The 13413-nt window shown below is 38.6% G+C and overlaps 1 protein-coding gene across 1 annotated transcript in view; it reads left to right on the forward strand.

Moving 5' to 3' along the window:
- LOC121179359 (guanine nucleotide-binding protein G(s) subunit alpha-like) overlaps nucleotides 1-11955 on the forward strand; it is a 32631-nt gene extending 20676 nt beyond the window's left edge. The window contains exons 6-12 of the mRNA XM_041034157.1: nucleotides 4795-4849; nucleotides 5525-5598; nucleotides 5974-6032; nucleotides 6221-6341; nucleotides 7332-7462; nucleotides 7922-7989; nucleotides 9681-11955. Of these exons, the coding sequence (XP_040890091.1) occupies nucleotides 4795-4849; nucleotides 5525-5598; nucleotides 5974-6032; nucleotides 6221-6341; nucleotides 7332-7462; nucleotides 7922-7989; nucleotides 9681-9827 (655 nt within the window). The 3' untranslated portion in view covers nucleotides 9828-11955. The remainder of the gene's footprint in view (nucleotides 1-4794; nucleotides 4850-5524; nucleotides 5599-5973; nucleotides 6033-6220; nucleotides 6342-7331; nucleotides 7463-7921; nucleotides 7990-9680) is intronic.
- Nucleotides 11956-13413: the final 1458 nt, after the last annotated feature.

The following is a 13413-nucleotide window of genomic DNA, read 5'->3' on the forward strand; positions in this document are numbered from 1 at the left end:
AAACAGGAATTTGCTTTCAGTTTTTACGTTTTTCACTTAAGTTTACTGATACAGTTTAAAGATACAGTCGTGAACTTGAAAAAAGATTTAGTAAAAGCAGCTCTTCTATTGTATCTTTTTTTTGTTTTTTTAATGTAAATTGTGTCAGATCATAATGACATAAATGTATTATGGGCCCACATTTTAATTCCGTGTTAAGTATCCTTATTATATAAATATTAGTATCAGTGAGATAAACAGTAAACTATTTTTAATTTAATAGTCATTTCTCACAGACATACCTAAGGTGATGATATATTTTGTTTCTATTTTTTTTTAATTCTCCTACTTGTTGCTTAAGTTTATTTACATAACATGAGCAATTTTACTTATTTTGTCCTTAACTGTTGAGCCAATTTTACTGAGAGTTTGACAGAAATATTAAAGTAGTTTTCTTTGTTAATGAACAGGGCTCCTCTTTTTTCCTCCGGGCTCTTTTTGAAAGGAGATCATGTGAGCATTAAAACAAATTGCTTGTTGAACTTTTGAAAACCTGGGCGACATAAATGGACTTGGACAGACACGGAAAGAGGCACTTTTTGGGGACGTAATCCTGCCGGCCGGCTGATCTGCGTGTGTGTGTGTGTCACAGCCGATCAGCGGAGCTGCTTGGATGCAGGGGAAAGGTCCCCAGATGTTGTGTGTTTGTATCACGCCAAACCATAAACCCTGATATTTATTCACATGTCAAAAACACATACTTAAAAAAAAACATAGATGTTGGGTTTGTTGTCACAGTTAACTGCTTATTTAATGATAATTGCTGTCTGGCCGAAAAGTTTTAATATGTTCATACAAATATTAAATTATGATCTCGTGGTTTTAAAATTTAACCAGTTAAGGTCAGCAAATTAAAACGCTTCTCTGGAACCTGTGCAGGGTATCTTATTAAGTTTATCATGTTTTTGTTTTGTTTTTTTTTCTTTATCTTTTTTTTTTTAGTAAATTTAGTAATTTCAGTAAATGAAGCTAGTAATTCAGCATATTTTCCAGTCCAGCTGTAAGCGTGTGGCTCAGAGTAGGCTAATCCCGTGTAGAGCTGAAGATGTATACTAGCTCATAATCTGGGTAATCCTTTGTCCTAATACTGCCACTTTAACAAGATGAATGCATTATGGGAGTATTATCAGCTTTGTTGGGCCAGTACGGCACTGTTGATGTGGCCTCTTATGTCCTTCCCGGCATGTGAAGATTTCAGTTTGATTTACTTGTATGTGAGTGATGTTTTTGAGATGTAGACCAGTGTTACAGAAGAAAATTTCTTCTTTCAGTTTAGATTTTTATACTGTAAATACAGAGCTTGCACAACTGAAATATGTTGCTGTCTGTGGATGTGCTGGAAGTAGTTTCAGATCAGTCTGCTCGAGGAAGGAGCTCTACAGATCTTAGCAAATGAAAGGAAGATGAAGAAGAAAATTGCAAAAGTTTTCTTAGCTTCCTTATTTTTATTTTTATTTTTTTTTAGAAATTGTGTTGACATTTTAAGTAAAGCTTAAATTGCTGTGTTTCTTGTAAATTGACAAAATGTAAAAAAGAACCCACAAAAAAAACAATAAAACAAAAAATTATATAAATATGTCATTTAAGAAATACATGTAATGTACTTCTTTTTTGTGGTTCCCACAAAAGTGAGACCTCACAATTTAGGAACTTGCAAGAAAAAGTTTTAAAAAGGAACTTTTATCTTGTCTTGTAAATACTGGGTTATTTTCAATCACCAGACAAGTGTCCTGTGTGTATTTCCAGAGTTTAAGTCAGCCTGTCTGCTACCCCAGAATAACCCTGACAGGTTATACATAACACCGCAGACCTCTCTGTTACTGGGGCAGCCACTATTATTTAGTTCAACTTACTAGGCACGGTTATTATTGGCACTTCTCCTATTAATAGAGAGAACTGCTAAAAATTGAGCAGTGTGCTTGTCCTGGGCGTGTCGACGCCTCAGACCAGAGCTGTAGATAAACAAGAGTTTGGCCTGGGCAGATGTCGGTGGCAGCCATGTTAACTCTTTTAGATTCTGACACATCCAGATTATTTGTGTGGGGTTTTTTGTTGGGGGGGGGGCGGCGCTCAGCATGGGGATGTTGTAGGAGGATGAAGTTAGACTCTTGCAGAGCTGAGCTATGGATACGGGGCAGAAACAGGCAGCTTGGGCTGAACAGTTGTCCACTGAGGGCTCTGGGTGAGCTGGCACAGCAGAGGCGCTGTGGTGTGGGAACAGCTGAGCCACTCGGCCCCTGCAGAGAGCCGATGGTACCAGACTGGTTGGCTGCCTAATTGCCTCCGTGTGTGTTTTTATATGAATATCTGTGTCAGTGTGCATTTGTGCAGAGAATCGCACATGGGCGTCTCTTTGTTCCTCAAACTATTTGTCCTCCTCTGTTTCTCTTTCAGTCTCATACTGACGCTCTCTCCTCTTCCCTGACTCACTGACTCAGTGTCTTTTCCCTCCCTCTGTCTGTCTGTGTCTGTCCAGTACAGTACCTTCTGCAGACCCAGCCCTCTGTTCCTCTCAGTGTGCTACCTGCAGTCCTCCTGTCACATTTCACCCCTGCCTGCCACATTCCTACTTATCTCAGAAGGGGTTACATACCTTTGCCCCAAGAGGCAGCCGCTAGCAAGCGCCTTGCCTTTCTAGTTGTAAGAACGACGGGCAGGCGATCACTCAGAACAGATGGCCGTGCAGGTATCAAACAGGCTGAGACATTTGTACCTTTGTTTATGTTAGGAGCCACCTAGACATCACTCTAAAATAGTGGTTCCCAACCTTTTAAGCTTGTGAAACCTTACATGACTTTCCCCAGAAAGTTAGTGGAGGTGGAAAGTGCTGCTCTGACACATGTTGTATTGTTACAAATTTAGATAGTAGTTGACCATGTTAGCAAACACCTCACCCTGTTCTTGGTGTCCCTGAAACTTAATAATATATTTCTTAAAAATGTTAAACTTTTTCTGACACTGATAGTGGTAGTCTTTATTTCAGGTGAGGTGGCACAATTCCACTATACTGCACTAGAATACAGGAAACCTTAAAAATAAATCAGTTTATTACTAACAGCTCCATAGCTGTGACCTCCTGTGACCAGTTCAGCCACAGAGTCCGTTAATTTTTCCTTGTTTAGTTTGAATAATTTTTTATTCAATAGGGAAAAACTTAAAACACTTTAAAAAAACAACAACAACATGTAACTATCTTTGTTTTGTTTTTTTCGTTTGATATGCCACTGGTTGTAAAAAACTGATGACTTGACCAGTGGTTCTTAAATTTATAGATCAGCAAACCATATTTTTTAAAAGGTTAAGCAAATAAATATATATCACTTCATAATCTCAGTATCTTGGGGCTTCCTATGGCAAATGATGGGGACCTGTGAATGTATTCAAACTAACTGAATTGAACTGAATTTGCTTTTGTTTAATGCATGATGTTAATGCACATGAGGCAAAAGCAGTGACTTTATCAGGCTCAGTTTTACAGGTGTTTTCTCTGCAAGTGTTTAAGGATAGGAGGAAATCAGTGATTGGATAATTTAAAGGATATTTTTGTGGCGACTAGCATAGATCCTTGTGAGTTTCTGAAGTTTATCATCTGCTGCACACAAAAAAAAATTCTTATCAACGTGCTTACTGATGTAGCTGCAGTAGAAGTCCTGCTTCTGTACATTACTCCTTGTTCTTTCACCAAGAATTGTGCTAAAACCTGCAGTACTTGGGCCTGATTGATGCGGGCTACTGGGACACTTATGACAATTGCCAGTGTCGGAGCAGAACCACTCCTGTTCTCCTCCCTGCATAATGTTTCTTCAGAACATCTGATAGTACTGTCAGGACAGCCGGGACGTTTAAACCTCTGTCTCTTTCTTGTGTGCGAGTGTGTGAAAGGCCTGTCGAGCAGCCCACATTTGTTCCGTGTTTATATGTTTAGCGATACGGCGGCCCACATGAATGAGGAGGGATGATTAGTCATTTGGTTTTATTTTCTATTGTCAAACTTCTTCAGCCTGGGACACACAAGAGAAATGCAGTCTCGTTCCCTTGACTGATGCACATGTACAAGTATCCGTAGTCTTTTCTTTGGGCCTGTTTTGAGCACTGACTTGTTGTAGCACACGCCTCCAGCAGATGACCCTGATACAGTCATCATGAAAACATCAGGGCAGCTTGCACACCTTGAAAAGCAGCAACAATGTAGGCCAGTTCATCGGAACAATTAACATGCGTCTGGGTAGGAGCTCTGCTAATCTGAAGGCACCGTAGGCCTGCATGCCCACCCACGCACATACATGCAGCCACTGCTCACAGATGCACACACACACACACACACACCTCTCCTCCTGTGCAAGTACTACTACAGCAGCTCCATTGACGAGGCTTCTCCGGTCTGACAGAGCAAACGGCTGCTGGTGACTCAGACTGGCTGCCTCAGATCTCACTGTGAATTAAAACACACACCCCCTGGTGGCCATTGAGGCGCTGCCGTCCTCCATTTCTCCTGCTTTCACTAATGTACCAGGATGTACTGTCATATTTGTGTTTTGGTTTCACCATGAACATTAACACAGCATTATACTATAGGTTAGAGAATATGGTAGCCTTTTTATATCTGCTTTGATTACTGAACATGGCAAACAGAAACAGACTTGTTTTGTAGTGTTATTGTCAATATGTTATAAATGATTCTTTTATTGTGTATATTATGTTGTGATGGAGTGTGTGTTGGAAATCTAACCGGGTTTATTTTTCTGTTCTGTGCAGCTTCTTAGACAGGATTGATGTGGTCAGGCAGAATGACTACACACCCACCGATCAGGTGAGACGTGCAACACACCTGCAGGGTGTAATACTGTTCACTCTGTATCATAAACACATCTGCCTACATCTGGGCTCTGTAGTGCTGAAACAATAACTTACTTAATTGTTTAGTAAGATAGACAAAAAATGAATTATAGACAGTTTTGTCGCTTATTGGGCAAAAATACTAAACATTACTGATCATGTTCTTAATTACTTGTTTGGTCAGTAACATATCAGACAATGGTGAAACATGCCTGTTTTGTAAAGGCCAAAAAGTGATGTCATCTGATTGATTGTTTTGTCCACTCAATAATCAAACAAACAACAAAATTTAAAAAAAAAAATCCATTTACTATCACATAAGACAAAGAAAAGCAGCAGATCCTCACAACTGAACAGCTGGAACTGGGCAGTGTTTGGCATATTTGCTTGAAAAATTACTTAAATAACTAGTTAATTATCAGCATATTTGCCCATAAATGTAATGTGATAAACTGTAATATACAACATGATGCAAGTATTTAGTTGATATTACAGCTTTAATTATCATTAACTCTGGCCTGAATCACTGCATGCTTGGCTTATAGATGGACAGTGCAGGTTTAAAGATTTGCTTTCACCTGTTAATCACATTTGATTTATGTTGTGTTTTCTGAACTTACGCTCCTCTGTTCCTCCTCCTGTTTTACAGGACCTGTTGAGATGCAGAGTACTGACATCTGGGATCTTTGAGACAAGATTTCAAATAGACAAAGTCAATTTCCAGTGAGTTAAGAAAACATTTGTCACTTATTTTAAGATAAATAGTCCACAAAAAGGTAAAAACTCAACTTCCACACTTGTGTCTCCAGCGTATAAGAAATTAACCACAGATTAAAAAGAAATAACACAGTCTTCTATCATAGCATTCAAAGATATTACAGCAGTTTGACTGACAATAATTGCATAAAGGATCATTATAAACTTTATATAATCATGTATGTTTCCCCCAAAATGTTAAAGTTTTCATTAAACTGAGATGGCCTTGTTTATTTTCAGTATACATCGTCTGACATCTCTGTTAACGGCTTCATTGTATCAGGTCTTAATTTGTTTTCTATTTCCGTGTAAATTAAACTTTAACCTTCCACTTTCTTGCAGTATGTTCGATGTTGGAGGTCAGAGGGACGAACGTAGAAAATGGATCCAGTGTTTTAACGGTAAGATGCTTGGACTGCTATATTGTAGTGGTGAAACTTTGAATTATTTATGAATTACTGAAAAATAATCAGTGACAGGTAGTTATTGACTCTGTTTATTTAAATTCCAAGGTGATAAAGGGTGCATGCATCTGAGTTTTTTTACTGTGTTAAACTTTTTCTGTTTTGTGTGTGTGTTTGTGATACAGATGTGACAGCTATCATCTTTGTGGTGGCGAGTAGCAGCTACAACATGGTGATCAGAGAAGACAATCAGACCAACAGACTACAGGAAGCCCTCAACCTTTTCAAGAACATCTGGAACAACAGGTTGGTTTCTGGATTTGGTAAAAAAGAAAACATGAAACAGCTGGCAATTTTTCTGCCCTTACTGTTTTTTTTATGTTAATTTCAGTCACAGTCTGCTCCCCCAAATACACATGCTGATAAAAGAAAAAAGAAGCAGATTTTTTGGCAGATACGTTTTACAGTGACATAAGCTGCTGTAACTAAACTAGCACTCACTAGCTAATGGGAAAAAATAATAATAAGCACTTTTTTCATACTAATAATGTTTTACTGTACCACTTTTTTTTTCCTATTTTTTGATGTATCCTTCTGCACAGATGAGATTTTTTCATAAATCCTGAATCTGATCATTTGCCTCAGCTGATGCCACTTGAGTCAGCGTTGGTTGGGAATGGAGACTAGACGTTGGATTAACAAATCCATGAATGCAGAGTTGGAATATAGTGAGCTTTCCAGACCTCTGCTGCCTGATCCTAGTTGTTACTCACACAACGTGCACAATTTATCCAACCAAACTGTCAGCAATTGGGTGTAGTTGTCATTTTCTTAAACTGTCCGTTGTGAGTCTGACAGTGTTGTAGGAGTGCAGTTTTAAATCAGTGTAGTCCTTATGAAAGCTTCTTCACTAAAAGGTAAAATATAAGGGACACTTTTAAAAAGTATTGGGTGGGAACAGGGTTTGGAACAACTGTGTACACGTTGATAGTGTTGTTGTTTTCTGAGAGGTGAATGAATGAAATGTTCCTGCTCGGGGTGCATGTATAGTAGGAGGAGATGCGTATCGGACGTTGCTTCTCTCCCAGTGTGAGCATATGGACTCTTTACGGCCTTTTTATGTTTAAGACCTTTTCAGCCCAGAACAGAGAAGTAAATTATTCTTGTTCTTCAGCCAGAGCCTATTAAAACATAATGCCACTTGAAAAGTGGGGGCTGTCCAACAACAGTAACTTTTTTTGGGTCCTAAGTCCAAAGAAATCTGGCGCTGAACTCGTTCTTCATTTCCCTCCACAGGTGGCTACGGACCATTTCAGTAATCCTCTTCCTGAACAAACAGGATCTGCTCGCTGAGAAGGTTTTGGCAGGGAAATCTAAAATTGAAGAGTATTTCCCAGAGTTTGCACGCTACACTACACCTGATGATGGTAAGGGGGTGACACTGACATCTGTGTGTCCAGTATGTAGCACACATCCATTTTTCTCCATGTGTTGCAGCCAGATTCAAATGGCTCAGTGTAGGCGATGTGCCGTGTTTAGATATAATGCAACATTTAGCTCTATCTTAACCAATGTAAAGCCTACAGACACAGAAAACCTAGACTTAAACAGTCATCTTAAAGGATAATTCTGGTAGTTTTCTTGTGCAGTGAGGAATTATTCCAGCCATTTGGGCATGGTCAGTTTTGGTTTTACCTTCAAATAAAATGTTTTAGATAGTTAAGTTAAAGCGTATTTATAACCTGTGTTAGTGTCCGACTGTTTGTGTGTCTTTTTGGTTCTTTTGTTGTGGTGATGTTTCTGTTCCCAAGACTCCAGTAATCAGTTATTATAAGCGATGCTGCAGAAGTGACTTAAATGTGACCAGATTTCTTCTTCCCCAATAGCAATACCAGAGCCAGGTGAGGATCCACGCGTCACAAGGGCAAAGTACTTCATTCGGGATGAGTTTCTGGTAAGTACAAAGCTCATGTTTTATGTGTTTGATTAGTTTCCTTGGATCGTTTCATATTTTTAAAATTTTGCTTGTCTGGTCCACAGGACAATTTATGATAACCAAAGACCTAACATGACATTTGCTGTTCTACTAATTTGATCCTCATAGGGCTGTTCAAAGGCTGATTTGCGTGACTCTCACTCCATTACATTCTACTCCTCTGTGACTGTTTAGAAAAAGATTTTCCACCTTTATTTTGTTATAACATCAGTTAAAATAAGTTGATGTTTGACAATGAAAGACTGAAACTACAGATAAATTACATATGTCAGCAGCACAGAGTAAATGAGGGTTTGAGCTTTACCTTCAACAGCATTTCCAAACCTGTATGAAAACGTTGTTTACCAGAAATCTATTTTAATCTCTTCATCCACCACAGAACAGTTATATACCCATTGTACATAATAATATGTCACATTTTCATCTAATTAAATTGACATTTTATCAGCTATATTAGTAATTGAAAGTATAACTCTGGGGTAGTTCATTAGCTAAGTGTACTTGTTGGATTATACTCCTGTTCTGTAAAACCTGTATGAAAACGTTGTTTACCAGAAATCTATTTTAATCTTTTCATCCACCACAGAACAGTTATATACCCATTGTACATAATAATATGTCACATTTTCATCTAATTAAATTGACATTTTATCAGCTATATTAGTAATTGAAAGTATAACTCTGGGGTAGTTCATTAGCTGAGTGTACTTGTTGGATTATACTCCTGTTCTGTAAAAATGATAAAGAGGAACTGGTGTGTTTCAAGTCCAGAAGTAACGGAAGCAGCTGATTAAATAAAAACGCAAAGTGAAAGACATCACTGTGTGATCATAGTCTGGCAGGCAAATATGTTCTTGGACGTGCCATCCAAAACCACACCAGTGACAGCTCAGCACCAAAGATGACACCAAATATCCAAACGGAAGTCTTGCAGATGGCCACTTCAGTGTTCCACACAGTTACAGTGTGTAAATGATGTTTGCCTGAAAGAAATTCTCAGTAGATTTCAATGGAAGATGTTTTCCTATAGTAAGAGATTCCCAACCAGGGAGTATGTACGTATGTGTACCTGAGGGCGTACTTCTGCACCAGTAAAAAAGATGACTAGATAAAAAAAAATCCACATATTAAGTCAGCTGTAACACCTGAACACTACATTTTGCGATGACGTTAGCAAGCGAGCAAATAAGTTTAAATAATAACGTAAAAGTGAAAAGTGATAAATCATTGAAATAGATTAAAGTAATGAATTAATTTTGAAACAGATAGCTAAATGTAATAGACAGCTATTGATAAAATAGTTTGTTAAAAGTCATGGATAAACAGTAAATAAGCTAAAACATACTGAATAATTGTTTTAAATAGCTAAAAGTCATAGATTTTTAATATTTGTTAGTAAGGGTAATAAATTAACAGTTTAAACTTTAGTTAAAGGTAATGGATAAATGGGTGAAATACTGTAGTTAGTTAAAACTGATGGAATCCATTTGGCTGTAGTATGAATGCAACCAGACTTAAACAATATCCAGTGAGAAATCTATTAAAACAGGTAGTGTTGATGATATGGTGACGAGTCCATCTGACAAAAAAATGCTTGGGAAACACTGTCCTATAACAATAACTTGTCTTTACTTCTGGGTTTTTTCCAGAGGATCAGCACAGCCAGCGGGGACGGACGGCATTACTGTTACCCCCACTTCACCTGCGCGGTCGATACAGAAAACATCCGCCGCGTCTTCAATGACTGTCGCGACATCATACAGAGGATGCACCTACGGCAGTACGAGCTCTTGTGATGGGCAGCGGCGTCCGGTCTGCTTATCTACCTACCAACCTACCTATCTACCCACCCCACACACGACCAGTTAGCCAATCACCCCCTCCACTTCCACCAACTTCACCAAACAAGTGAGCGAACAAGTGAGCGACTGACCGCCTGCTCTCCCCTCCACCCCCGATACAACTTCAGAATTTCAGAAAAACGGAACAGTGGAAAGACTTTTTTTTTTTTTAAGGAAACACAGTTAAGGATACACCAACAACAGTTTCATCAACTATTATCCAGGACTGATTGCTGTGCTCAGCTACACTTTGACCCAGGAAAGAGGGTCAAGACTGGAATCCCTCAGTGAAGGCTATCCCTCCTTTTAGCTCTTTCTCTCTCTCAGATATATGAACACACGCACTCGCAGGTACACACACACTATCATAAGACATTCAGAACCCTTAGATAGGTTTTAATGTCTCATATCACAGCCAAATACACACACACACACACTTAAAACCTCCTGCTTTTAACAGTTGGCAGAGGCTGGATTACATAGTGCATCCTGAGAGAGGGGTAGTTTATTCACCGCGTGCTGACGACGAACCATGAGGAAGAAAAGAAGAGAAAGATGGACTCGGAGGGTGGCAAACTGATACAGAGGAGGGCTGTGAGCCTTTTTTTTTTTTGTGCCCGAGGACGGACTAATTGACTAACAGCTGCCTGTGGAAGTGAGCATGACTCGAACTTAAGACCACACAGCTCACATGACCTGCTCTTCAAGAAACCAGTCGAGGAGGGATGGCAGAAAACAACAAAAACAGAAAAAAAAGAAAGAAAAATACCATACAATGCATAAATTCATGCATACCAGTGAACTTCATGCAGTGCAAAAAATCCAAGCTATATATATATAGATATTTATATATGTGTGTATATAAATATGTATATATATAAATATAAATATTATATATTCCTGTAATAACACAATTCAACTTTTAAGTTTTTGTTAGTTTTTACCCCATGTTGTGTGTCGGTGTACACTGTGTGTGTGATCTGCCTTTGTGCACCATTTAAACCCCCCCTACCTACACACATACACATCCTACCCCCCCCACCCCCAACCCTGCTGCTATTTGACAACTACTCAACATATGGAAAATAAAGGAGAGATTTTTATTTAATAAGGAAAAAAACAACATAAAAGGAAAAGCATGATGTAAAAGAAGTGACTTAACGAGACTGGATGCAACATTTTTACCTGGGAACACACGTATACACTAATATACACACACATACACACACACACGCTCCAGCCCTCACTAGCCCCCTCTCTCTCCACACAACAACCCTCCCCCACCCTCACCTTTCGTCTTGTTCTCTCACCTCTCCCAGTCCCACTTCCTCCCCCTCCCGGCTTTAAGTACGTCTGTCTTTATTTTACTGCTGGACTATTATTCTTGTACAGACTGTAAAATGTATTATTTTGTACAACTTTATTGAAGAAAAAAAATAACTTGTAGAAGATCCCTGTGCCTTGATCACGACTGTACGTGTAAAAAAATGAGCTAATATGTAAGTTATGTTTCACTGCGCTGTACAGCTGGACGGGTCTGTCCCACCTCGTCCGTGCTAGCTCACCCCTTCGCTAGGGGGCTGGGGGGGAGGGGCATCGGATCGGGAGGGAGGCCTTTCGTCTGTTGCTTAGTTCCCACCCCCCCTCCCCCACATTTGTTTGTTCGTTGATTCATTTGTTTTGCTTTGACTCTCCTCTGGTTTATATAATAGGATTTGAAGAAAAAAAAAGACGGAAAAAAAAGATAATCAGACACACCACCTTAATGCTGTGTAGTGAAAGATACTGAACCCTAACACAATTTAATATATATAAAATATATTTCAGATTTTATATTTTATATATATGTACTGTACACTTATATCTATCTCCCTTGTGAGCTGTCCCCCAGCTTTCCTTTGCTTTCTGTCAGTGACATCTGCATACATTTTCAGAAGGTGGCGATTCTGGGTGCAGTGGGATGGGTGTTAATTTTTTTTTTTTTTTTATTTTAGCTTTAACTCTTTTGAAGGAGAGGGAAATATCCAATTGCAAAACATTGCTTGTTTCTACATAAACCAAATTCTTTTTGCTTAAACAAGAAGAAATGGTTGTATTAGTGTTTGGTTCATTCCTAGGCTCACCATATTAGGTCCTCTCACCTGAGGTCCACATCATGATATACTCAGTTGCCAGTTCATTAGATACAACTAGCTAAAACTAATGCAGATTAATACAACAGTCCTGCAATAAATCCATTAGAGGCGTTTCTCATATTGTGACCACCCTATGTACTGTATATCAGTGAGGGCAGACTAAATATGAGAAACACCTCAGTATATACCTCAGATATAACAATAATAATATGAATATGAATGTGTATTTATATAGCACACATTAAAACTAGAGATTATAAAGTGCTTTACAAGGAAAGAGGAAAAATACTAAATCATATACAAATACAGCATTAAAAAAGTTGACTAGTGCAAACAGGCGAAGTACCCAAACTGAATATGGTACTAAAAGTGGACGATTTAAAAGAGGACACTGATGTTGCAGCAATAAACTGAAGCGTCCAAAATGACCATAAAGTTAATTCAACACGTTTCTGAAATAGAACACAAACTGAACATTGTAACCTTCTTGAAGGTGGGATTTATTGCCATATTAGGCTGCATTAGCTTCAGCTTGGTGTACCTAATAAACTGGCAACTAAGTGTAAACCAATCTGTGTGTCTAACACCCGCCAGTCTTGAAGAATATCATGGGTTTTTTCCTTGAAACTTTTGCCAAAGTCACATCCTGCACAACTCACTTTTCATTCTACGTGGAATGTATTTTATTTAAACGTACAGACTCGGTGTCAGAGCCTTGTTCCCAAAACAGATTTTTTTTTTTTTTTTTTGGTCAGAAATACAAAATATGGTCTGCGCCTTGGCCTTCCTTTGAAGAAGACACCACAGCCTTATTGCTCAAGTCTCTGAGTTGGATTGGTTAGGTTTATACAGTCACATTAAGTTATTATTCCCTGTGGTCTGAAAGGCAAAACCGAGATGGGTGTTGTAGGTCGTGATACACTAAACACACGAGCCAAAAGAGGGAACATGGTCAAAGAATTAAGAAAAAAATAAGTTGGTTTTCAGCCTTTGCTTTGTCTCCTTGACTGTGCAAAGGCCACAGAGTATAGATGAGGTTGTAGGCCAGCTTAATATTCTATACACAATATCCCAAAACACACCAAGTGACTTCCAGCGGAACATGTTCACATTAATATATTGTAGTATATAATTATTTGACTACTTTTCAGAGCGATTTGAGTCTCCAGTTTTACTCCGGTAGCTTAATCCTTCAAATATGCAGCAGTGATACTGTGAGAGACGAGATTACATTCACTGTTTATTTTTATGCCAACACCTCCTCACCTGTGTTCTCCTTAATGCCATACAGGCTGCGGCAATAAGTAAGTTTAATTTTAGCTCAAGAAGAGGAATTTTCTTTTTCTTTTTTGACATCAAGTTTCACCAGCATAAAGCAGCATTTGCTGCTTATCCATATTGATTTT

The sequence above is a fragment of the Toxotes jaculatrix genome, chromosome 3 (genome assembly GCF_017976425.1).
Source record: "Toxotes jaculatrix isolate fToxJac2 chromosome 3, fToxJac2.pri, whole genome shotgun sequence".
In the NCBI taxonomy this organism is placed as follows: domain Eukaryota; kingdom Metazoa; phylum Chordata; class Actinopteri; family Toxotidae; genus Toxotes; species Toxotes jaculatrix.